The sequence below is a fragment of the Penaeus monodon genome, chromosome 11 (genome assembly GCF_015228065.2).
Source record: "Penaeus monodon isolate SGIC_2016 chromosome 11, NSTDA_Pmon_1, whole genome shotgun sequence".
Classification (NCBI taxonomy): domain Eukaryota; kingdom Metazoa; phylum Arthropoda; class Malacostraca; order Decapoda; family Penaeidae; genus Penaeus; species Penaeus monodon.
In genome coordinates this window covers 25,453,921-25,478,920 of record NC_051396.1, presented here as the reverse complement: position 1 = coordinate 25,478,920, position 25,000 = coordinate 25,453,921, and the positions used below count along the sequence as shown (strand labels likewise).

At 37.8% G+C, this 25,000-nt stretch overlaps 1 protein-coding gene across 8 annotated transcripts in view; it reads right to left on the bottom strand.

Annotated features, from left to right (window-relative positions):
- The window catches only part of LOC119578861 (probable phospholipid-transporting ATPase IM), a 97,550-nt gene that overhangs the window by 4,737 nt on the left and 67,813 nt on the right, over positions 1–25,000 (bottom strand). For 4 of the 8 annotated variants that reach the window (XR_005229221.1, XM_037926517.1, XM_037926514.1 and 1 more), the window contains exons 3-22: positions 16,458–16,670; positions 15,582–15,668; positions 14,985–15,103; positions 14,632–14,787; positions 14,131–14,305; positions 13,926–13,995; positions 13,587–13,728; positions 13,031–13,193; positions 12,569–12,661; positions 9,839–10,162; positions 6,383–6,545; positions 6,027–6,136; positions 5,628–5,819; positions 5,321–5,389; positions 4,992–5,094; positions 4,738–4,874; positions 4,319–4,467; positions 1,616–1,755; positions 1,225–1,353; positions 808–1,031 (exon numbers count right to left, since the gene is read on the bottom strand). Coding sequence is in view for 6 of the 8 variants with exons in the window: in XM_037926517.1 (XP_037782445.1) it covers positions 808–1,031; positions 1,225–1,353; positions 1,616–1,755; positions 4,319–4,467; positions 4,738–4,874; positions 4,992–5,094; positions 5,321–5,389; positions 5,628–5,819; positions 6,027–6,136; positions 6,383–6,545; positions 9,839–10,162; positions 12,569–12,661; positions 13,031–13,193; positions 13,587–13,728; positions 13,926–13,995; positions 14,131–14,305; positions 14,632–14,787; positions 14,985–15,103; positions 15,582–15,668; positions 16,458–16,670 (2,958 nt within the window). In the remaining 2 variants the exon portion in view is untranslated. The remainder of the gene's footprint in view (positions 1–807; positions 1,032–1,224; positions 1,354–1,615; positions 1,756–4,318; positions 4,468–4,737; positions 4,875–4,991; positions 5,095–5,320; positions 5,390–5,627; positions 5,820–6,026; positions 6,137–6,382; positions 6,546–9,838; positions 10,163–12,568; positions 12,662–13,030; positions 13,194–13,586; positions 13,729–13,925; positions 13,996–14,130; positions 14,306–14,631; positions 14,788–14,984; positions 15,104–15,581; positions 15,669–16,457; positions 16,671–25,000) is intronic. The other 4 variants (XR_005229222.1, XM_037926519.1, XM_037926520.1 and 1 more) reach the window with 2 other exon arrangements.

Sequence of the window (25,000 nt, the reverse complement as noted above, 5' to 3'; positions counted from 1 at the left end):
GAGAGGGGAGTATATGTGTTGTCTAGAGAGTACATCAACATTCACTGCCACATCTAGTGTAGACAAACCTCTAGGACTCTTCACACATTCTGTCTGAAGTTTCCGGTCTTCTTAGCTGAAGTATATACACATCTAGTGAGGTAAAACATCGAGGTGATGGTGACAGAGGCTATAGGTGAATGTGACACAACTGTACAAGACAACATCTCTCACACAACCACTCACCAAAGGGTATAGACAATATGAGGAATGAGGTAATGGCACCATGAACAGCACTCCACATAAAAACTCGTTTATTGAAAAATCTGTTGGTGTGACCAGGATTGTAGAGTTTGGGGAAACGACGACTATAGTAATCATCGACATCTTGGTCCATGATTCCCAAGCACAGGACAGGGAGTGAGGTATAAAAAAGGTTGTAGGTCGAGATAAAGAAAGGATCATACACGGTCTGAAAGACGGAAACAAATTATATGCACAACATTAGAACACCTTCATTAATTACTAAAACTTCAAAAAGAACCTGAAATAAAAAATGAAACCAAACAAGTATAGGTTTCTTTTCATGTAATATCAGCAGCAGTCATCTCATTAAATGAAAAATCTGTAAAAAAAAAAAAAAAATCAAACTTGTGAACTGCACCACCATTGCTGAAAACATCCTTTACCTAATTAACAATTCTTCTAGATTTGAACTTTTCCCCATCACCACAATTATATGGAAAAAGAATATCAAGAGACCAGCTCTTTACTAGAATTGATTATTTTCTATTAAGACATTCACTATAAGCAAACATGTTTTCTTACCTGTGCTGAGAATGCCACAAAGAAGGCAAACCAAAAGTGGCACAAAGTGAAAGCAAAGTTTTTGTAGAAGAAGTATCTAAGGAACTTGCACATCCGGTAGTAGGACCAACGGCCATGCACCAGCAACAGTCTCTCAAGAAAACGGAACTGCGCCACTGAATAATCCGATGCCAAGACTGCTTGCAAGCCCTCCTGGCCAGATATGCCTACTCCAATGTGAGCAGCTAAGAGAGTAATATAGTGCCACATTACTAAAAAAATGCCTTACAAAATCTGACTTTTCCCTTTATCTTGAGCTCTGTATAAGAATATTTCAAATGTCATTTTAAAATGAATATTGCATTCCTGACGTATGTCAAGCCAAATGTACCAATTCAAAAGGCTTGATCCAGAAAACTATAACTTTTATGAACTTACTTTTAATCATTGACACGTCATTGGCTCCATCACCCACTGCCAGAGTCACTGCTTTCTTGTAGCGTTTCACCAAATCAACAACCAAGGCTTTTTGCAAGGGTGTCACTCTACAGCAAATAACGGATTTACCTGTCAAATTCATAAATAATTAATAAGCACTGCAAATATAAAATGTGCGACACTTCTGCACTTGTGTTGGCAAACAAAATTGTTGAAAATCTAAGATATTTTTATAAGGTCTGTGATTTCTACAGTTTCCTTACTGTGAATTTCCAAAGCAATATATCATGGATATTTCAACTTTCAGCATTAAACTAATTATCAAAGAAAAAACAACATCGATAACACCTCAGATAAGTCTCAGCTAAAAGAATATAAAGTCTTTACTTACACTGACTGGCAACTTCCAGGAAGAGCTGCTCAAACTTGGGACTGAGAGCCCAAACCAAGGAGTGTCCATTAATAACCAGAGCAAAGCCTCCATTTGGCTCACCAGCATCACTCAGAGTATCCTGCCCGACGCCTTCATCGCTGTAAATGCTAACAATGTAAACGGCAGTGAGAATACCAGCACAACAAGGCATCCATTTACTGAGTGGGAAATTACTTGGAGAGAGAGTGTTGCATTTAGTTTGATGCATCAAGAGCATTTCCATTGCTTTGAGAACTTCTTGATGTCTTTACTCTATATGTGATACACCAGTAATTGTTAAGAAAAGTTCTATTTCAAGTCTGACAAAAAGATAAACTATTGAGAGTATACTGATTACAAAACTTGTAACTGAATAAGAATTCTGACATATTTGTGCAGCATGAGAGACGTATCTTTCAATAAAAGTTATTAAACATTGGCTCATCTACAAACACTGCAATACCATTCATACTACTACTAATAATAAAAACACTAATTACATGCAAATCCAGTATTTTAATGAATGTCTGATTATGTCTGTGTTAATTAACCCATTGGATCCATGTGCCATGCAGCTTGCATGTGGACCCAAATCCATTAGGCTTAAATGAGTGGCAACTCTCCTGGGTGTGTGGCTTGTAGGCCCAGCCCACACAAACACTTACATGTGGTAACAGGGCTCCTTGCCTCCTCTCTGCAATGTTCTTTTATCTTTTTCTGCATTAGTTTCTTTTTTCTTTTTTGCCATTTGCTATGTCTATATCTGTTTCTTTGAGCAAACTCTTTGAGCAAACTCTTTCTTTGTAGCCTATTATTCTGAGCAATAACACTAACAATAAGTAACATTGTGTCTTTAAAATAGAATTGTAACACAACAAGCACCACTGGTCATGGTAGGCAAGGAATGGATACTGAGCATGGAAATACTGTCCTTCCTGGAGCCAGCACTCTTCCAGGCATGGTTCATGGATTTGTACATTTTTCCCTAGTTTACCAGTGCCAATAAATGGCCAATGAGTCTAATCTTCCCCCATATCTTTGTGCACTCATGATGAGTCATTCCTGTCACCATGGCCCTTAGCCAAATTTTTCATGATAGCACATTCCCATCACCTCAGCCTTCAGCCAATTTTTTTTTTGAGACATGACAGCTCTGCCACCCGGATGCAATGCGTTAATCTTATAATTACTCTGATACAGTTATTATCATAAAAAATAACTGGAAATTAATAACTTTTGATTATAGATCAATTTTCAAATAAACATTTTTCCAATGCCCATTCCATGTCAATAAATGTCCCTACAAACATAAAAGCAGGTGAGACTAAATACATATTAGGTAAGTGAAATTCATACATGAATTTGAAATAACACCTATGTACAGTGTCCTTTCTTAAGGTGACATTATCAAGGCAGTCACCTGTATGCTATATGCAAAACATTTAGAGGCTAATGAATTTGCTGTTGAACTAACAACTGATAAAACTGAATTGCAATTTGTGCTTCAACTAAGATTTATTTACAATCATCAGGTTTGTTTTATACAGACACTTTTTACAATTATTCTTCACATAGTATGTGCAGTGTTTATCCTCACACACTGATGATGTGCTACTGCAATGCTAACTAGAGTGAAGTGAATACTTTTTTTCCACTTTTACCAATTTAAAGGTAATCTTTAACAGGGAAGTACGTAACTATTTTCAGTTTATTTCTTCAGAATATATTATGTTGCTGGTGTTATATCAAGCAAAACGTGAGTTATCTCAGGCTCAAGTAAGATTGCAGTATTATCACTGGATAGATGTAGATTTCTTACTTATAAAGGACACTAAGAATACATAACATAACCTCTACTGGACTGCCAATTTACAGCTGCCAGTAGGAAAAGTTGGGGAAGGCTATTTACTTATTATTAATGTAAAAATGTTGGGAAAGACACAATGTAGTCTATAATCCAAAAGAATTCTATCACTGTCAGGGAATTAATATTTGCAAAATTTTAGTCCTGAACTATTAAATGCTTTGCTAATTCATATGACAGAAGCTACATTTAGGTTACTCTACATTCCATTCAGATATGCAATATTATCATGCTATAATTTTGACATCAAGGAATAGACTTCACTCTTCATAAACTATAGGTGCTCTCTCTCTCTCTCTCTCCAAAAATAATATTCAATTAAGGCCAACTAAATAAAAGGAAAAGATGCCTTGCTGTGCATGAAAACAATAAACACTAAACATAACATTACCATCTTTTATACAACATATCTTAAAAAAGCAACTTACTCTGAAAAAAATAGTAAAATACTTAACCTAATACATACCATTCTTGCATACTGTGAAATTTGTATTCATATACTAGAGTCATGCAAAGATGAACACATTTTCTCAATACTACATGCAGCAATCATTTTAAATTTCCTGTCGATTCACAAAGATAAACAAAAAAATTGTGCAAATCATTCTACAGGAGTACTGTCTTTTAACTGAGAGGTCAAATTAACATGTCAGTCTTAGTAAGGTTTATGCTGGTATGATACCAAAACTGCCTTATGGTTGGGAATTTTTCTACAACTCTCTTTTCTATGTGACTCCTGAGGTATTTCTTATATTAAAAATAGTAATGTAGCCATTTTATACTCATCCCACTAAATTATTCATACAAAGGCTCTTTACCTGAATGTGACAACTGATAGATTTGTCTGAGGTTGACTTGTGGCATTAACATTGCGAATCTCTTCACGATATTTCTTGAGCTGATCTTCAACTTCGGAGGCAGTGTGGGCATCAATGATGAAGATATCAAGCATATCATCTGTCAACAACTGGAGGAAACAATAGTTGTAAACAATGGTTCATCAAATTAATACCAATAAACTTTAGTTAAGACATCAGTTAACATAAACACCTTTCTAATCTTCATATGCATGTTTCATTTAAACATATATGACTTTCTACTTTGTGTTTAATTTGTTAAAAAAAAAGAAAGAAAGAAAAATAAGAGACAGCAAGAAAAACAAGAACAGAAAAAAATTACAAAGAAAAAATGAAAAATATGGGAAGATATGGATGGAAAGGGGATAAAACAAACATACCTGGCAGGAATAACCAATATTAATTGCCGTTTCCTGTTTGTCACCTGTAAGCACCCAGATCTTAATGCCAGCAACTGCAAGATTGGCTATGGTTTGAGGCACCCCATCCTGCAGTTTGTCCTCAATAGCTGTAGCTCCTGTAAAACAAGTATGTAAAGACTATTAGGAATAATAAATTGATTAATATATATAAGGATATGTTAATATAGTTAATATCTTTCTTGGGCCAATTCGATCAACGAGAAATTACTTACCCAAGAGAATAAGATCCTTTTCAATCTCTTCATAAATAGCATCCAATTTCTCCTCTCGCCTGTCCAGAGAAATGGCAGCTTCATGATGCCGAGCTTTCCAATCCTAAGGGTAAAGTGTGTCTCTTTACATTATCATTCATTTTCTGTACATTACAAATATACTGGTATATGGAAAAACTGATTATTCTATAAATGAAAAGTAAGTTTTTACAAAACAATTCTTTTATTTTATCTACCAAACTCAAGATTTATTCAAAACCAAAAATAAGATATATGTACAGCAATCAGCAAAATCTCTTGGTCTATAACACCCAAGGTCAATGACCTACTTGAAAATATTCTCCATCTAAATCCTTGTACGCAAGGCATAGTGTTCGCAAACCTTCCCCTGCAAATTTCTGAAATGTAAAAGTAAAATTTCTTGTCAAGAAAATGTTGGTTGCCACAAACACAGAAGATGAAAACGAAGAGCATATACACACTAGTTCTTTTAAAAATGGAAAACAAAAATAAATACAAAAAAGCAAAAGAAACAAAAACTGTTAGTACAATGATTATTAATAGTAACTTTAAATGAAGAAATCAATGAAAATAAAATTTATTTCTTTTGAAATTTTCAAAATCTTTTTAACTTACATTTAGATGCTCCTGAGTGTGATATTTCAAACTTTCTTGTCCATCTTTTAGTCTTTCATATATGATGGAGTCAGCACCTTTACAATATAGACGTATTTTACCATCTCTCTTGAGAATTACCGACATTCTTTTCCTGACATTATTAAAGTCAAGGATACAAAGCAGCTCATATACTTCTTCAGTTCCTTTTGCCTAAGGATGAGAAGATATATAAAGTTAATGGCATAAGTGTATCTACTTTTACTTCAATAACCAATATGATATAATTTTATTTAAGTTTCTCCTACTTATATTGCAAATATAATTCTGAGAGATAAATTAATGACTCTCCTACACTAGAAATACATTCATATATTAAAGATAAAACGGTCAATGGCTTCATTAAGAGGATTCACTTACTGATATGGTAATACTATTTGGCGTGCGTGAAAGGAAAACAAAACCAAAGTTGCGAGCAGCTGAGACCAACGCTGCCTCATCTGGTGACTGTGCTTGGTATTCCAATTTTCCTGAAACAGTATGTCCAAAGGGAAAACTAAAAAAAGCACATAAAATACAAATTTATGATATCTTTTTATTGGTTCTTGGATATCTTGTCATCAAATTCTATGAATTCTAACTTTAACATTAAAATATTCCAAACTGACTAATGTAAAGGATAACTTTCTATCAATTAGATCCTCCAATTCACAGAATTTTTTAGCATAACTATATAGACGTTTATTGTCCTGCCTCAAAGCCGTAAAGGACCTTACCATTGTTATCCTCTGACATCACAGTGTGACAAAGTGCAAGGAGTCGAAAGAAGAGCTCACAGCTGGGATCATTAGCATCTAGAGCATCTGTCAGTGCATGGTCATAAAACTTGAAGCTTGACTCATGGTATGGGTTGTGTGACAAATCCACTGATCTTGTGTACTGGAAAAAAGTTAAGATACTTACTCTCAAAAGACCCATTCTAGCGCTACTCATGCAAAGTTCAAACTTTTGCTAGCATGCACAATATAACTATAGTTACCTGTATTATTCAGTATATTTTGACAAACAAAAATGCTTTATAATCACATCTAAAGAAAACAACATTCTAAAAAGATCTGAAAACAATTAAATATGATATCAAGCAGAACAGAATAACTTTAGTATTGAAATTAGTACATTGTTATATTAGCTATGTTAATCACATGCTCAATAATTTATAGTGCATGCAGCATAAATGTTTTATAATTATTATATCATTACTCGATTAACATCACAGGTTTATAAAAAAATGGCATCAAGTCTTAAAGAAAAGAAAGAAGAAAGAAAAAAGAAAAATAGAAGTACAGAGTAGGTACATTGCTACAAACAATGTTTAGATAGATTTATAATGATAATTCTATTTCATACTATATCAAGAATTTGATTTATAATTTGCAAGATATTTTACAGTCATACAGAGATGCAATTACAATATTCAGTCATACTTGTTGACACTAAATGTTACAAGCTAAATACAAGTTTCTCTATTAACAATGCAAATTGAGGATTTATTATCCATTAACACCACTTGCACAAAGATTAACTCAAAAGCAGAAACACTAAGAAATACCTAAAATATTTTTTTCCATTGGCACCTACATTTTTACAAGGGATATGGAGTACAGAGTACAAATACCTGCCAATAAATTTATTATAATAAGGTTTCATAAATTGAATATCACCTTGAATATGATAAATACTAGTATATGCTTTATTTTATCACACAATTTTATACAATTATATAATACAAGGGTGAAAAAATAGAAAAAAAAAAAAATCTCATGATAACCATTTTTGTGTTTCATGAGTGCCTCCTCCATACCTATCTCCTAATGTAATATTTATGTTTTTGCATCTAAGAATTTTATTGTGTTAGTATGTATTATTACTTAATTACCTAAAAATGAATATACAGTTCTCAGTGATTTAATCTTCTTTTAAAGAAAAACAATCTGATTCCATTTTCATTATAATACAGCTTTAGTCTCACTTACTGCTGAAAAAACAGGACCCACCAGAATGAGGATAAATATAACCCACTCATGATGACTGGTGTCCTATAATGTCATGGCTAAACATTCACACAAACTGAGGTGACGTCCTACCACCTTTTGCACACTTGAGCCTGCTCTAAGTTGTGCATTGCTAAACAGTTGTTTGCTTGTTTGGCCCTGACTACTGTCACTGACAAGAAACAGACCCTTAAAGCCTCTTTTCTGTCTTACATCCCAAGATACTGTTTATGCTGCAGCCAAGAGAATGGAGAGCAAGTATATTGTATATTTTCCAAGTATATATGTATATTTTCCATGCTTCTCATTTCTCACTCAAGCAGCTGGACAGCATAAGATCCTTGGCACATGGCAAGGATACCCCACTATCTTTGAGTTAATCATACATAATAATATAAAGACATCTCTTTAGTATGAAATTAACAACTTAGCAAATAATTTTTAACAACCTGGCAAATAATTATTCTTATGACAAGAAAATATAATTCTAATTTGGAATTTTTACATGCATCACTTGTTACAAAGACATATGAAACCATTGCTGTATAATATTGCCATGATGTTCTACAGATGTTACAGTCACCAAGTCATCACATCCATAAATTATTCAAATCCATAATTAACATCCTCACAAATTTCCTAGATAAATTATATAAAATAGACAGAATGAGTGTTAAACAGGTTAAAATAGAGCAAACTACAAAGAGCCCTTTTTTAACATGAAAAATTAATTATTACTACTTTGAAATCTAAAGTAAATGAGGATATATTACTTGTTTTAATATATACATTTATTTCTCTTCCCTTTTGATTTATAATATAGTTCTAGTCTTAATCAATGATTTATATCAGTGTGTGATATGATATGAAGAAATTACTTGCAGAATAATCAGTTCAAACAAAAAATCTTTTTTATAATTTTTATCTAATTTTGAAAATATTTTTTAAAGCAATATATCCATCTCAGTTACCCTTTCCCATGTTAAAAACAAAACAAAGATACAGAGGTAATTACAATTATTAACAACAATAACATAGCATGAAATTATCATTAAAAAATTAATGGAACATATAATTTAATAGGAGAGTTTACACCAGTGGTTCCCAACATTTTCCCACTCATTACCCCTTCTTAAACCTCCAACAATTCCATGACCCCTTTCTATACTTCAGCTTTTCCATTTATTTTTACTAATCTGTATAGGCTTTATTTACCTAACTGTAATACTATCTCCCTTGAAGACCTGAAATAAAAAGGAGCAATTTTGCCTATAATATTTTCCCTACAGCTTCAAAACCCCACTGCTAACCCTCTGCAATATCCTTGGTGGTCACAACCTACTGATTGGGAAATACTGGTTTATGTAGTACCACAGCTAGACATTTGGGGGCCTGGGGGGACAGGTTCCTTGAGGGGCCCTAAACATTTTCTTAGGTTAGACAAGGAAAAAATAAAAACATTTACTTAATTATTTGAACTTAAAGAAACTTTTTTCCCATAAAAAAACAACATTGGGTAGCCAATGAAAAATCACCTCCCCTTGCCCCTCCCTAGCTATGCCACTGAGTTTATAATAGACTACTTGTAAACATAGATACATAGATACATACATACATACATATATATATATATATATATATATATATATATATATATATATATATATATATATATATATATATATATATATATATATATGGGAGTAATGTTAACAGTATGTATTGAGACAAGAGGAGTGAAGAGCAGGGTTACAATGTGAAGAGTCACCTGGTCTGTGTGAATAATTGTTTGGATAAAGCGTAAAGGATACAGTTTGTGTTGTCAAGAAAATAAAAAATAATTATTACTTAATATTTCATAAATAACTAATGATTACCATTTATACTGTTTTCTTGATTTAGTAAGAAGTTATGCATATTTGTCTGAATATTATGTCTTCTAAACCCTAACACTGGCATTTAAAAAGAAAGCATAAGATAAGTACTCTATAAACTGCAAGCTTCTGAATACTCAATAATGGCCCAGAATAGGGAGTCAACCTCTACAGAATCTGCCCAATTCTGCAAACAAAGCAGCAAAAGAATGGGTCAAGTGTATCCTTGAAACACCTATCCCAACAATCATTACATCAAGGCTAACAGCAAGCAGAACGGAGCAGCACAGGTGAGAATGTTAGTTACTGGCTTTTGTTGGCTTGATTCGGAATCTGAAGAAGAGAGATCAAGTAAATCAATTGAACAGCTCTGCTCCATCTCCCTGCCAAGGCTGCCAGGGAATTGGCCCAGCTGTCCCGTGCCATTAAAATCACTTCGACAGAACTCAGGGGTCGATGGACTTTGCCGAGCCCAAGCATCTACCTGTCGGTACTCTTCGTCGCTCAGCAGGTTGACCTCTGTCTCATCTAAGGGACCAATGAGGTCCACTGTGGCTTCAGGTGATGTTCTCAGGTTGGCATTTCTCTTGCTTGATGACTTCTTCGTTTTCTTTCTGACCCAAGTTCCTGACTTCACCATTATTAACAGAAGTATGATAAAATGTTGTAATGTTATCATATCAGACAAAATGGCTCACTCATAAATCAGTATGTAAACACTCTTATCCATCCATGTACATACAAACACTTTTCTCTATGTACATACAAACACTCTTATCCATGTACATACAAACACTTAGAAGCATGCACGCACACGCACACGCACACGTATAATAAAAAATATGCATATCAAATTATGTCAAAATTACAGAACACATGAGTAGATTACGTAAATAATATCAATCATATAATAACATCTTGAATTAATTGATAATCATATGAGTAATATCAATAACAATAATGATGATATAAATATAAATGAAGATGTATATTATTACATTTTAAAATACAGTTCATCATCCCCATAAATTATTATGAGCAGCATTTGCAATCATATAATAAGCATTTATTACTATATACATTCTGAAGCAAGTAAACAATCATACATACTCTAAACACAGGTTTCTGGCTTCAGAAATATATAACAATTTCTAAAGGATCATAAATTACCCTTAATATAAGCATTAAAGTCATACAAGCTGAGTTTATCATTAATCATACAAAAACAGATATACCTTACCAAATAACAAGTCCTACGTCAGCACAATAGCTGTATGAAACATCTCACTTTAGGGTACTATTCTTGAAATTAAGAATATGGCTAAAATGCTTTTTAAATGCAATTCATTAAAGCACTCTGAATTCATAGACTTTTCAATCTGTCACTAAGTTATGTGCATAATGACTTAAATATAATGATTCCCTTTGTAAATACATTATGAGGAATATGCAGTGACAAACACATATGCATTTAAAACATTATAGCAATTTGTCTAAGCACTAAGAAAATAATTTGCAAGTTATTTGTAACACATATACTCACAGACACAGACACAGACACAGACACAGACACAGACACAGACACAGACACAGACACACACACACACACACACACACACACACACACACACACACACACACACACACACACACACACACACACACACACACACACACAACAAACACACACACTCTCTCTCTCTCTCTCTCTCTCTCTCTCTCTCTCTCTCTCTCTCTCTCTCTCTCTCTCTCTCTCTCTCTCTCTCTCTCTCTCTCTCTTGCACTTGCACTTGCACTTGCACTTGCACTTGCACTTGCACTTGCACTTGCACTTGCACTTGCACTTGCACTTGCACTTGCACTTGCACAGACACTTGCACTTACACACACACTTCCACTTTCACTCAGTCACTCTTGCAGTCACACTTGCACCCATGCACGACACAAATACAGATGCACTCATACAAGCAGACATCCACCCTCCACTCACACCTATATGCATACAATGACTTATGAATAATTATACCATAAATTTTGCCTATTTGAATGTCATCAGTTACTCAACAGGATTACCTGTCTATATGTATGTAAAGTATCCAACACTCTCGAATGGAAACTTTTACCATTTGCTACATCATTTTGTATCTGCTGTCATTACAGCATTTTAAATATCAATCCACTTAGAAGTGAGTCACTCCATGCCTAAATTATTTCCAGTTACAAAAGCTCTCCATTAGAAAGAACTTTTTATCTTGGAGACCTTGAAAAAAATTTCATAAACCATCTAATTATCTTGAACAGCACTCCCTCATATAAACATTGCATCCATGCACTAAAAAGAAAATCCAAAAGTAAAAATAAATTTTAAGCATCAATAGGCACATGCAAGCAAATTGAAGCAACAGATATCAACATGCAATATGAAGATTCTGTGTCCTCAGAATACTCTATGAATAAGTTGCACAGTCACCAATGGCTTATCCCTGAAACCTAATGAGTCGAAGCAGCTCTGACACCAAGCAGAAATCTATGACCTTTTTAAAATATTATGATTTTTTTTCTTGTATGCATTTTTTGCACCAATGATAATGCTAAAAATGAGAAAGCAAGATATTTATAAATAGAAGTGGTAGAAGTAACTAAAACTACATTTAAATAATTACAAAATAAACATTTCTTGTCATATTTACATTAATCCACACTAACCATAAACTATGCAACTAGCGGGTCATCCAAAATAAGGTTTACAATTCCAGACATTAATTCTACTACAACCCTCCCATAATTACAACATATCCAGTATTACTGATTGAAAAATGTTTGATCTTTAAACAAACTGGAACCTAATATACTGGAACCAGCAAATTATAGTTTTAGTTTTTGCGATCTATGCTATTATATTCTGGAAATAGTATATCAATACTTATATATCTGTGTATATGCAGATATAATAATTTTGTATGTGAATGCAAATACATATTTACCCAGTGTCTGTCAATTATAAATATCACAGTCATCAAAAAAATTGTTAACTTACCTCATTAATTTCCAAACTTTCACCTGTTCTTGGATCTATTATATCTCCAAATGATCTTCCTGCTATAGAGCATTTGTTGAATGTCATAATATTCTGCAATGAAGAGAAATCACTGATTCATCTTTCGGACAAAGGAAGAGTATTTGTTAAAACTGTAATTAATTTATCAATTTTAATCAATTTAATCTATGCAAGCTTGATTATATGGGTGAGACTACAGACATATGTTTTATTTCAATGAGAATGTATATGTATATCTAACTAAGACCTGGAAAACGGGAACAAGTTAATTGCAAAGCTCATCCTGCTACTCTGAATAAATCATATTTCCCTTTTCACACATTTCATTCTTGCTGTAATGTTATGTAATCTGAAACAAGAGGGGGAAGATAATATCTACTATCCTCAGATTACAGCTTTTAGTTACCCAGTATTTTACCTGTGCATTTTATGTTGCTTTACCTGTGTTAAAGTTCCAGTCTTGTCTGAGAAAATATATTCAATCTGGCCAAGCTCCTCATTCAGGGTGGTTGTGCGTGCTTTTGCATGCACCCCAGTAGGAGCATAACAAAGGGCAACATCCCAATTGATGAGGAAGCTCTGACATAATCGAATTACTTCCACACTGAAAAGATAAAAAAGTTATAAAAAACGACAATAGATCATGACAGTGTATTTTGAAAACAATGATAATCTCCTTTTTGATTCATTACCTCAGCTTTGTTAAAAACACACCAGGTTGTCAGTGATCACAACTTTAAAACAGAGGAATTAACTTTAATGCTCAAGTTATTTCATATATCAAAATATGATGAATTATATTTCTGACATAGCCTTATTAGTGTTCAATGACTAACCCTAGTACTGTTCATGAACAAGAACTAAACTGTATGCACTCTTGAATTTATATCAAGCCAGAAGTGGTACATTTCAATAATCTCTATCATAATCTCAAAAAATCTGAAATGAAAAAAATAGCATAAGAACTATAAAAAAATTAATGCACACTGGCACCTACCTAACATATAGAGAAATAGGCACAACGGTGTTCAGGACAATTGCATATGAGAAAAAGACCAGGAGGGCTATCACAGCAGCACCACCAGCTGGCTCTGGCGGTACAAGACTATCCCATGGCAGGTAAATTCTGAAGTGCTGACCTGGAAAACAAAAAGTTTTACTTGCATGTAAGCTGGGCCATGGCCATGTTGTTGTTATCATCATTATTACAATAACATCATTAACTTATTAATTTTTGCTTTATTTGTTCACTGTGTTAGACAGCTGTATTACATATAAATAATTTGCAGTTTCCTATACTATGTTCATTAACTGTACACGATCTGAAGATACAAACCTGTCAATGTCTCCCATATTCCACAGGCTACAGTGCAAAATAGGCACATAGAAAGCAGAAAAAATACAATCTGTAAAATGGAAAAACAAAACTCAGTACCACAATAAAAAGAAAAAAGAAAAGGGGTGGGGGGGATGGCAAATAAATGTTTCATTTTTCATTTCCTTTTTTAACTGTCAACTGTATCGTCAGCTGTCCTGCTTACCCCTAAAATAATGAAGTTTAACAATCTATCAATACTTGTGCGTTTGAACTTTGTCTTCCCAGAATTCATCATGAGTTTGGTGTCCTTGCCGGCGAAGATGACCACGCCGTAGCACCACTGAGTGTTCCGGAGGATGCAACCACGCAGCAGAATCTTGTCGTTGTCCAAAGAATGCCTGAGAACGAGGTTGACTTCTGTTAAGCCTTGCTGGTTGTTAAGATTATAGAATGTACAATAATAAGTGCTGTGGTATGCTGCGTAGGTATTTAAGGTGTGCGTGTGTGTGTGTGCGTGTGTGTGTGTGTGTGCGCGTGTGTGTGTGTGTGTGTGTGTGTGTGTGTGTGTGTGTGTGTGTGTGTGTGTGTGTGTGTGTGTGTGTGTGTGTGTGTGTGTGTGTGTGTGTGTGTGTGTGTGTGTGTGTGTGTGTGTGTGTGTGTGTGTGTGTGTGTGTGTGTGTGTGTGTGTGTGTGTGTTTTTCTGTGCTTCCATAACCGCACTTACGCTTGGTTATCCCAGTACAAGGTTCCATCGAACTTATTAAGCTGGTTGTTCGGGGGTTCGCATCGAATTTCACCCTGAAATGACCCGATGCGGCCAACATCTTGCCCGAAGTCCTCCGTCTCCGGCAGACACTGCTTGGACTTCAGGTTGGTCTCCCTAGATGCAAGAGAAATGAGGCAGTGAAGTGTAAATGAAGTATCTTTAACAAGGCATAATTCGAACGAGAAAATCTACACCATATGTTTTTGAAAAGGCACCACCTACCCAAGCTTTTCGTAAAATTTACTCGAAATTCAAATGTACTGCCTTATTCACTTTAAGCACATCTTAAGCCACAAAGCCATAAGGCTTACCCGTCCAACTCCGATGTTTCAATATAGCAAAGGCCGTTGGGTTCAGACGTGGACAGCAGCAAGACATCGGCTGCCACAAACTGATTATTCTCCATCCGGATCACATCGCCCACTTCCACCTGCAATAAAAGTAAATCAAACTGAATGAATTACACATTATCTTTAAGAAGGGCAATAGACGTGGTTACATGGCGAGTTGATTAAATAAAGTGTCTTCTACACAAAACCAGAGAAAGATATATATATATATATATATATATATATATATATATATATATATATATATATATATATAAATCGTTGGAGTTCTCTTTAATACACTCCTACACTAATAAATCATTCTAGATGCCATTTTTGGTGTATAAGTTAATCTGAACAAAATGATACAAAGGTTACCTGGCTACTGCTCCGTCACGTCCACGCTGAATACTACATGAGGACGCGTAACATATCAAACCAGCTCTCAACCGCCTCGCAACACACATTTCGTTCACCCTGCACGGACCTGTCACGTTTCTAAACATGCCAATCTTCAGTACAGGCCATTTTGATTTCCGGTGACAGAAGGACTGACTGACAAACGTGCGATAGTCTTACCTTACTCCACATCTCTTCTGCCAATTGGCCATTCCTCAACACGTAGGACTTTCTCCTGTTCACTTGGTTATCACTGCGGTGGCGTTGCTGAAAGGATAGGAGAGATTCAGTAAGCAGTAAACAGAAACAAATGTAATAAAAAAATATGGTTCTTTCCGCAAGCTACACACACACACACACACACACACACACACACACACACACACACACACACACACACACACACACACATTTGTATAAATATATATATATATATATATATATATATATATATATATATATATATATATATATATATATGCATATATATTTATTTGTGTGTGTGTGTGTGTGTGTGTGTGTGTGTGTGTGTGTGTGTGTGTGTGTGTGTGTAGCTTGCGGAAAGAACACACACACACACACACACACACACACACACACACACACACACACACACACACACACACACACACACACACACCACACACAATGAACAAAAAAGGAGAAGAGAAACAGAGGAGAGAGAGAGAGAGAGAAGAGAGAAGAGAAGAGAGAAAGAGAGAAGAGGGGGAGAGAGAGAAGAGAGAGAGGAGGGGGGAGAGGAGAGAGGGAGAGGGGGAGAGAGAGGAGAGAGAGGAGGAGAGAGAGAGAGAGGAGAGAGAGAGAGAGAGAGAGAGAGAGAGAGAGAGAAGAGAGGGAGAGAGAGGAGAGGAGAGGAGAGAGAGAGAGAGAAGAGAGAGAGAGAGGAGAGAGAGAGAGAGAGAGAGAGAGAGAGAGAGAGAGAGAGAGAGAGAGAGAGAGAGAGAGAGAATTAAAACAGGAGAGAAAAAGAGAAACGAGAAAAAAGGCATGAGCACCATACGAACAGATCAAGCAGGCATCCAGCCGGAAACTCACGAAGTCATCGTATGCGTCCTTGATGCCCGTGACCATGAGCACGCCGATGAGGGGGACGGCGGTGGTGACGGGCGTGAGCGACGAGATGACGGGGATCAGCTGCAGCACCAGCAGGCACAGGAAGTAGAAGTTGGCCAGCCGCTGGAACTGCTCGAACAGGTTGTACGGGATGAAGTTCAGCAGCGTGTACTTGGAGGTCTTGATGTAGTTTTTCTGGGGGGGAAGCGGGAGGAGGCGCGTGTGAGCGAACGGGTGGGGAACGGTCGGTTGATTTGGCAATGGCTACATATTATCTTTCTCTTTCTCTCTCTTTTCTCTTTCACCTTTTCTCTCTCTCTTTCTTTCTCTCTTTCACTCACTCACTCAACTCACTCTGACCCTCCCTACTTTTCTCTCTTTCCCTTTTCTCCCTCCCTCTCTCTCCTTCTCCTCCTTCTTCTCGACCTCTCTCCCTCTCCCTCCTTGATCCTCTTCATCTTTCTCTCAAAAAATCATCAATAACCACATTCCTGGCATTTCTGTGTGTGTGTGTGTGTGTGTGTGTGTGTGTGTGTGTGTGTGTGTGTGTGTGTGTGTGTGTGTGTGTGTGTGTGTGTGTGTGTGTGTGTGTGTGTGTGTGTGTGTGAATACAATGATGGAAAACGACCCGCGTACATTTTCCAAACCGAATGAATAGCCTTGCACTTAGAGTAGCATTTAATTGCAATATATCCGCCAGCCTTTGCTAATATATAGACCTAAATGGAGTGTTTATCACGACTCGTAACTTGCATTTGCAAGGGTGAAGTGCTGTCAGTGATTAACGTCGTGTTAGTGTTAATGCCACGTGTAACTGCTACTAGATCACGTGGTCATCACATTGGCCATTTCCAAAATCATCGAATCAAATATGAAAATTGGTTTGTTTCGTTTCATAAAATCGTAATCATATTAGAATTACCAGCGATCATATCAATGCCCAATGTAAGTGGAAAAGTTTCAACATCACACACACACACACACACACACACACACACACACACACACACAAAAAAAAAAAAAAAAAAAAAAAAAAAAAAAAAAAAAAAAAAAAAAACGATTTTCAAATGCAGACTCGAAATACACACACACACACACACACACACACACACACACACACACACACACACACACACACACACACACAACTGTGTGTAACTTATAACCGCTCCTACGTGCGCGTGTCTGTGTGAATGTAGAGTCAGTATGTGAGTGTACGTGAGGATGTATGTACGTGTGACTGACGGACGGTAAAAGAGGAAGAGGAGGGGAAAGGCAGAGGCGCTGTTGATCGCCCGATTCCTAACAATACCAATCAAGAGCCATTTTATAACCATTTCCTGAAAATTACGACAACGAGAACAGCAAACTAATATAATAAAAATCAAGCAGCGAAACAATGCACAACCTAAAACACACACACCAACATTAGCATCGAGAAGTTCCGATTGGTCGCAATGCATCAAGTCAGCCCATACAGTCGACCTTGCATTAGCAAAGTATTTTGATTTCGACTTTGTGAACTGCGTTGATTATGCGCTCGGCCGCGTTTATTGCTGGTGTAATGAATATACTGCAGGGATGTGAGGCATATCGTAAACGTATAATGTGTGTGTGTGTAGGGATGATGTAGGGAGGGAGGGAGGGAGGGAGGGAGGGAGGGAGGGAGGGAGAGGGAGGGTGGGAGAGGGAGGGAGAGGGAGGGAGAGGGAGAGGGAGAGGGAGGGAGAGGGAGGGAGAGAGAGAGAGAGAGAGAGAGAGAGAGAGAGAGAGAGAGAGAGAGAGAGAGAGAGAGAGAGAGAGAGAGAGAGAGAGAGAGAGAGAGAGAGAGAGGAGAGAGAGGGGGGGGGGGAGCATTCAAATGAGCCAAATACCTTAAACACAGCAACAACCCATCCAAACGCACAAACACAGCCCGGCCCTCGAAGTCCCCTACACCCAGGAGACCTACATGACACGTAAAAATACGCACCTTATCAAAACGTCACGCCTCAATTTACATACCTGAGAATTTACTCTGTTTAACTTTCATCCATTTATTTTCTATTTATTTATTTATTTATTTATTTATTATAATGGGACAAACTCGCATCCACAAATATACTGATTACTACAATTCCACAAACAAAAGTATCGTTTAAAATATTCACGTTTCGAAAACTTCGCTTGAGGCCGTATTATAAAATCCTCATAAGCAATGTGAATTTCTACATAACGCCATTTACGGAATTCAGTAACGATTTCCTTTGAAATAAAACGAAATAAAACCTCAGTAACGATTTCCTTTGAAATAAAACGAAATAAAACCACAGTCTCGATTGCCCTCCCGTTTCATTACCATACTGATCTACAGTCTACTCATCCCCAAAACTTTCGGCTTGCCTCAAAAATATTGTCGTTTGAGAGTGATGACGTCCAGAAAGCTTGATGAAACCCAAAATGAACGCGGCAACCACGGGATAAAAAAGAGCCATGAGATTTCAAATATACAAACGATGATGATGATGATGATGATGATGATGATGATGATGATGATTGATCATGTTGGTGGTGTTGATGATGATGATGATGATGATGATGATGATGATGATGATGATGATGATGATGATGATTGATCATGGTGGTGTTGATGATGATGATGATTGATGATGACTGGGATGAAGATGATTATCAAAACAGTAACAATAACAACAACAATAACAATAACAACAAGAACAATAATAATAATAATAGTAAAACAAATAAATAAATCAATAATAATAATAATAATAAAAGAATAATAATGACAACAATAACAATAATAATAATAATAATAATAAAAACAACAATAACAATAATATCAATAATAATAATAAAAAAACAACAACAGTAATAATAACAGTAAATCAACACGAAAATAAATGTACTACCCGCAAATGCAATGGAAATGATGCATACACTCTTTTTTTTTTTTTTTTTTTTTTTTTTTACTGGTGCCATTCTTTACTAGAACTTGGCGTGCTGTCAGAAGTCGTGGCCACAACTCACGAGCGAGTGATTAACGTCGCGTCATACAACGTGCACAAAATCACTTCTGGTTCACACAACGCAATTAAACAAATGACACAAACCCACAAACAAAACACAAACAATCAAATAACTCGCGCGCCAGGATATGGGAAATCTAGGTTGCGTCACGTTTTTTCTTGTTGCTCTGCCTGATACTCATGGTGATATATTCTAAAGATCGACCCACTTATTTTCTTCGGCGAACCACTCCCTATTATAAAATTCCCTTATTGTTAAACCTTGCTAAATGCAGCGAGTTTCTCATCACCGACAGCCCATGCGTGAAACCGTAAATGAGCTTCACAATACAAACCAGCGTATAGGAAATACACACATCGGCGTAGATGTAAATAACACGGCTGGATTAAACGTCTTAAATACTGCAGTCCTGAGCGGCGCCACTCTTTCTTTCTCTAATACCAAGGTAGCCGAATAACTGATGTTCCTCGGGCGTAGTTGGTTCAGACATTCTAAATACCTGGAACTGAACCTCGCATTCCTTCAATGATAAACACGGCTTAATAAAACATCGTGAAACGATCTGGTCAAATCTAACTCACGTCAGGGGTAAGGCAGGACAACGATAGAAAGAATAACATGGAAATACGACATCCATGATCCGAAAGGCACGGCAATAAAGAGGGGAAAGGGGAGAAGGTCAGTACAGAAGTGTATAGGGTGACGCTTGTTTGCTCTGCCATTAGCTCGCTAGGAACCCGTAGGAGGCAATGCGCTCTTGGGGAAACTCGACGGGAGGGACGGGCGTTAGGCAAAGGGGGAAGGGGCGAATATAATACAGGGATGGGGAAGGGGTGGGGTAGCGACCCCTTAAACAAGACCGTTCATACTCCTCACACACATACTTCCCCTCCCCAGACCCTCGTTTCCGCTTCCCTCCGCCAGGAAGTGTGGATTAATCGCGTCGAGAGAAGTAAAATATTTGCGCAACGTGACGCGCGACGGCGGTGTGGACACATGTCCGGAGAGACGACCGCTCTTATTACACCAATTCCAAGAGCGCTCAGCCACGCGGGGGGCGCCCTGTTGACCCTGCCAACACCCCTCGCTGCGCCTTTTCCTTGTGCCTGCCGCCTCAGTCCATGCGTGGTCCCCGAGGAGGGTGATGAAAGGAAACTATGCGAAATCATTCACGGAAATGGGAAGGGAACGGTATTAGAATTGAAAGGTTATTATATTAGAAACAGAGGTATTTATATGAGAATATGAGTCTCTTATTCTCCCTCCCTCCCTCCCTCCCTCTCTCTCTCACACACACACACACAATTTGTGTGCGTAATCAAATATTATCAAAATAACTATCGCCATCAATTTCCCTGATATTACATCCGTTATTAGTAAATTGCAGAAGTTTGATATCATCCATCGATCACATCAACTATTAAAATCAAAACGCAGAAACAAAAAAATATGACGTGATTACCGGGGTCACGTTGCAGGCGATAGAGTGTTGCCAGAAATTGAAAACTGACGAAATAGCTACATTAATTTTGGTAAAAAGTTTGCATATAAACGAAACAATAACACTTAATATGATTCCTTTCATGCAAAACCAGAATGTTTATCAATTGCTGAAAAATGGCGTTCAAGGAATTCAATGGCAATATCTTCCCAGCCAAAGAGAATTAGAATAAGTATACAAAAAAAAATCATGCATGTGAAATATGCATAACAACTACACACACACACACACACACACACACACACACACACACACACACACACACACACACACACACACACACACACACACACACACACACACACACACACGTGTCACTTTGGCATTCCGCTGTAGAAAAACTGATCGGCCCACTCCCTCGATCTCTCAAAATGTCCCCATCGCCATCCTGTTAGGATCCCCTATTCTATCCTAAACCTGCCTTTTCATGGCCACACACCCTATCATTACGCCATTCTGTATACACGAACCACCATACCCTAGCCTAGATATATCATGACCTCCTTGCATATCCTGTCACTTCCATCCACCCTGGCGAGTTCCTACACCCTGCCGTCGACGCAGCCACCATAGCCCTGTCAAGACTACGAATACTGGACAACCCTGACACCCGCCCTGCCATGACCTCTTTTTTCTCACAATCACACAGACACATTTCTCGATTTGTTTACTCTGCGCGTAGAAAATGAATGTAAAGAATAAATAATAAAACAAAGTAACTAATCAACTTATCGCACCGATCAATAAGAACATTGAATATCTAATGGTAAAAAAACCGCTAGAAACAAACTAGGTTTACTGAAAGATGAGACAACAGTTCCGAAACAAACTTTTGTTTTCTAACACACCATCAAACATGTAAACTGCTTTTCCATTCACACATATCTGATGCCTTGGGACTAAATGGCTAACTTCTCTACATTGGTCCCCAAAAACATGCTTGTTCTCTGGGATGCATGATACCTCGAAAAAAAAAGTCATACTGATCTGATAAATGAAGTACTATTTCGATAATCTATACACGGTTTTGATATCTACAATTACGATGTACTACTTATTAATTCGATCTTATTTAGTAGTTCCTATCTGCTTTGACCACAGAATAAGCTCTTATAGAAGGCGGGGATTCGAAAGTGCAAAGGAGGCAACAGACTCTACTCAAGACGTGACTTATTCTTCCCTGACAACTTTCTTCGTGTTCCTGAATAAGACCCGTTCCCTTGAATCCCGCTCCTCCAATCTGCGTGATACGGGGCAGAGAACCTACCCGAAGAACACGCTGGAAAAGAAGGCCCAGAAGATCAGATACGCTGAAAGCTCTACATATATAATACCCGAGCCCCGAGAATCCTGCAGCCACATTCTGCGACAATCATGGCGGAACCGGGAAAAGCAAGTTTCAAGTACAACCCGGCGACCAAAGCCTTGCTGCGAGTGACCTAAATCATGTGCTTTGAAGGCCAGAAAATACTCGACATCTGGATACGCTATCTGGAATGCCTCGCGCTACGTATCTGGACCAATGACTTTATGGTGCCTTTCCTTCTCGGAGTCTTTGTGTTGCGTTTCCCATCGACCTCACGGCCGCCATCATTCTCTACAATCGAGTGAATTAATTCGCGAGAATAGTCATCAAATTACGTAAATCATAATTAAATTAAAAGCTGAATTGTTTTACAGACAGGGGGGGGATCAGTGCTGAACTTAAAACTCGCATTTCCATAAAATAGCTACATAATAAAGGAAATGCACAGTGACTGGTATAGGTTACAGGTTTGAACTAATAGTATTTCCCCATAAATCATGGTAGTTTCACGTGTCTACCTAATCCGTAGGAAGTTTACATAGATATGCGGTTACACAGTATTACTTCTACTTTTCTCTCCCTGCCTCGCCCTCTCAAAGTCATATTTATTTTTATCACTAATTGCGCGTTTAGACAAATAACTCTAATGGTAACGTTATCACTTCTATTAACATTATTTTTAACTTTATCATTTGTGCCGTTATCATCATAATTCTTGGTATTGTGCAATTATCATCATAGTCCTTGGTAATGGCAGCAAACATAATCTAACAATTTTAAACACCGGATGTCGGTTAGAGAAATAAAAGCTCGCTGATTTATACGCTAAACAAGCCAAATATAATGTTGCAAGCACATATGCCACATGCACAGCAGTCAATCTAATGCAATCAAACTCTGCTTTCCACCCTCGGTATCAACTCTTCCCTTCCCCCTCCAGCCTCCCCTCCTCCTCCCCTTCACTAAGCAATCCTCGGGTTTCGTCCTTACGTCCGTCATTCATCCCACGCACTCCCAAGGTCGAGAAAACATTCCACCCAAAAAACGAGAAGAAAGCAATAAAATTACATATCATAACACGAAAATCCATACAACGATTTATCTATAATGTAAACCACCCATTTGGCGTTACACCATCGATCCCTAAACGCGGCGGGAGTTTACCCCGATCCTGCGTTAACACGGCAGTCGTATACAACAGCGTTCGCATGAAAAAAGAAGAAAAACGTATCTTGAGCGCGGTTTGATTTATTGTGAGATTTTTATGAAAAGCCTCCGGCCCAGCTGAAGCGCAGGGGGCTGGGCTGAGGTAGGGTGGGTAGAGTAGCGCAGGGGCGGGTACTACTTGCCCCCACTCCACTCCCCTTCCCCCTCCTCCTCCTCGTAGAATCGTTGTAAATTGCTCCTAATGTTAAGGCAATTCTGTTGCCGGGCTCTTGCGCATGTTTTGCTTCCGTCCTTCGAAAGGTCACCCGGACACGGACACTTGTGCAAACACAGCGCTTGAGGTGGGGATAGGGCGCAGGGAGCGGAGGAAGGGGGACGTAGACGTGGATGTGGGCGCGGATTTGGAGGTAGAGACGGAGGTAGAGATGGAAGAGCAGGAAGGAGGAGGAGGAGGAGGAGGAGGAGGAGGAGGAGGAGGAGGAGGAGAAGAAGAAGAAGAAGAAGAAGAAGAAGAAGAAGAAGAAGAAGAAGAAGGTGGAGGTGGGGGGGAGGACAGACATACAGGAGTGCGCGCGCAAGGCATGACCCCCCCCCACATACACACACACCTATGCATGATGAAAAAGTTCGTCCCACATCTCGAAAGTTGTCGGAGAGTCCAGCGGAAGGAAAGTTAGTCTAGATTACAGTCGGTTAACTCAACACGAAAATAAATTACCTTCCATTTTGAACGCGATATCAAATGTCCAACTCGCCTGATTCGGGAGGAAGACCGATAATTCAACGGAGTTTCGGCCTTTAAAAAAAACACGTAATTCGGCTTCCATAGGCTTAATTAGCGGGCCTGGTTAGTTTCGCGAGATCGGAGACTTGCCTTATTCTCTCTTCTCGAGCCAGGCGGATTGGGACGGGCCGAACTCCGGAAAAATAATTCTCGAGTTCTCAAACTTCTCATTCGGATAAAGAAAGTTGAGAGTTTACTCAAGAATTTTGCTTAAAAAATAATGACAAAATAAAAGTTGGGGTTTGTGTAAGCCTGGCCAGTGGGTCTTCATAAAAAATCATTACTCGTAAAAGCACCGGATGTGTTATGTTTTTCTTGACAGGTATACGATAAAATACAAAAATAAAAGCACAGGAAACGTTACGATTTCCTAGCAGTTATGTACATATCAAGATAACGTCTATTCACGCGACTTGCATGCCCACCCACACTCAAAACAGACGTCAAGCGAAGACGCATGCATCTGCATTTCTGATGTACGAGCACTAAACTCTGCCTTAAAGAGCCTGACGCACGGCGGACGCACAATTCCCCGGGGTAATGGTGCACGGGGGTCGAAAGCACCGGGAACAAGGCCTGCCGGGAACACCTTGGGAATTCGAGTAAAAGAGGCGAGAGCAAGGAAGAACATTCGGGGGTAAGTAACGTCCACGAATTTGCTTTTATCAATACTATAGAATTCCTGTGGCGTCATCAAGCCATTTACTTCCCACCGGTAAATGTCAATCCGATATATTGAC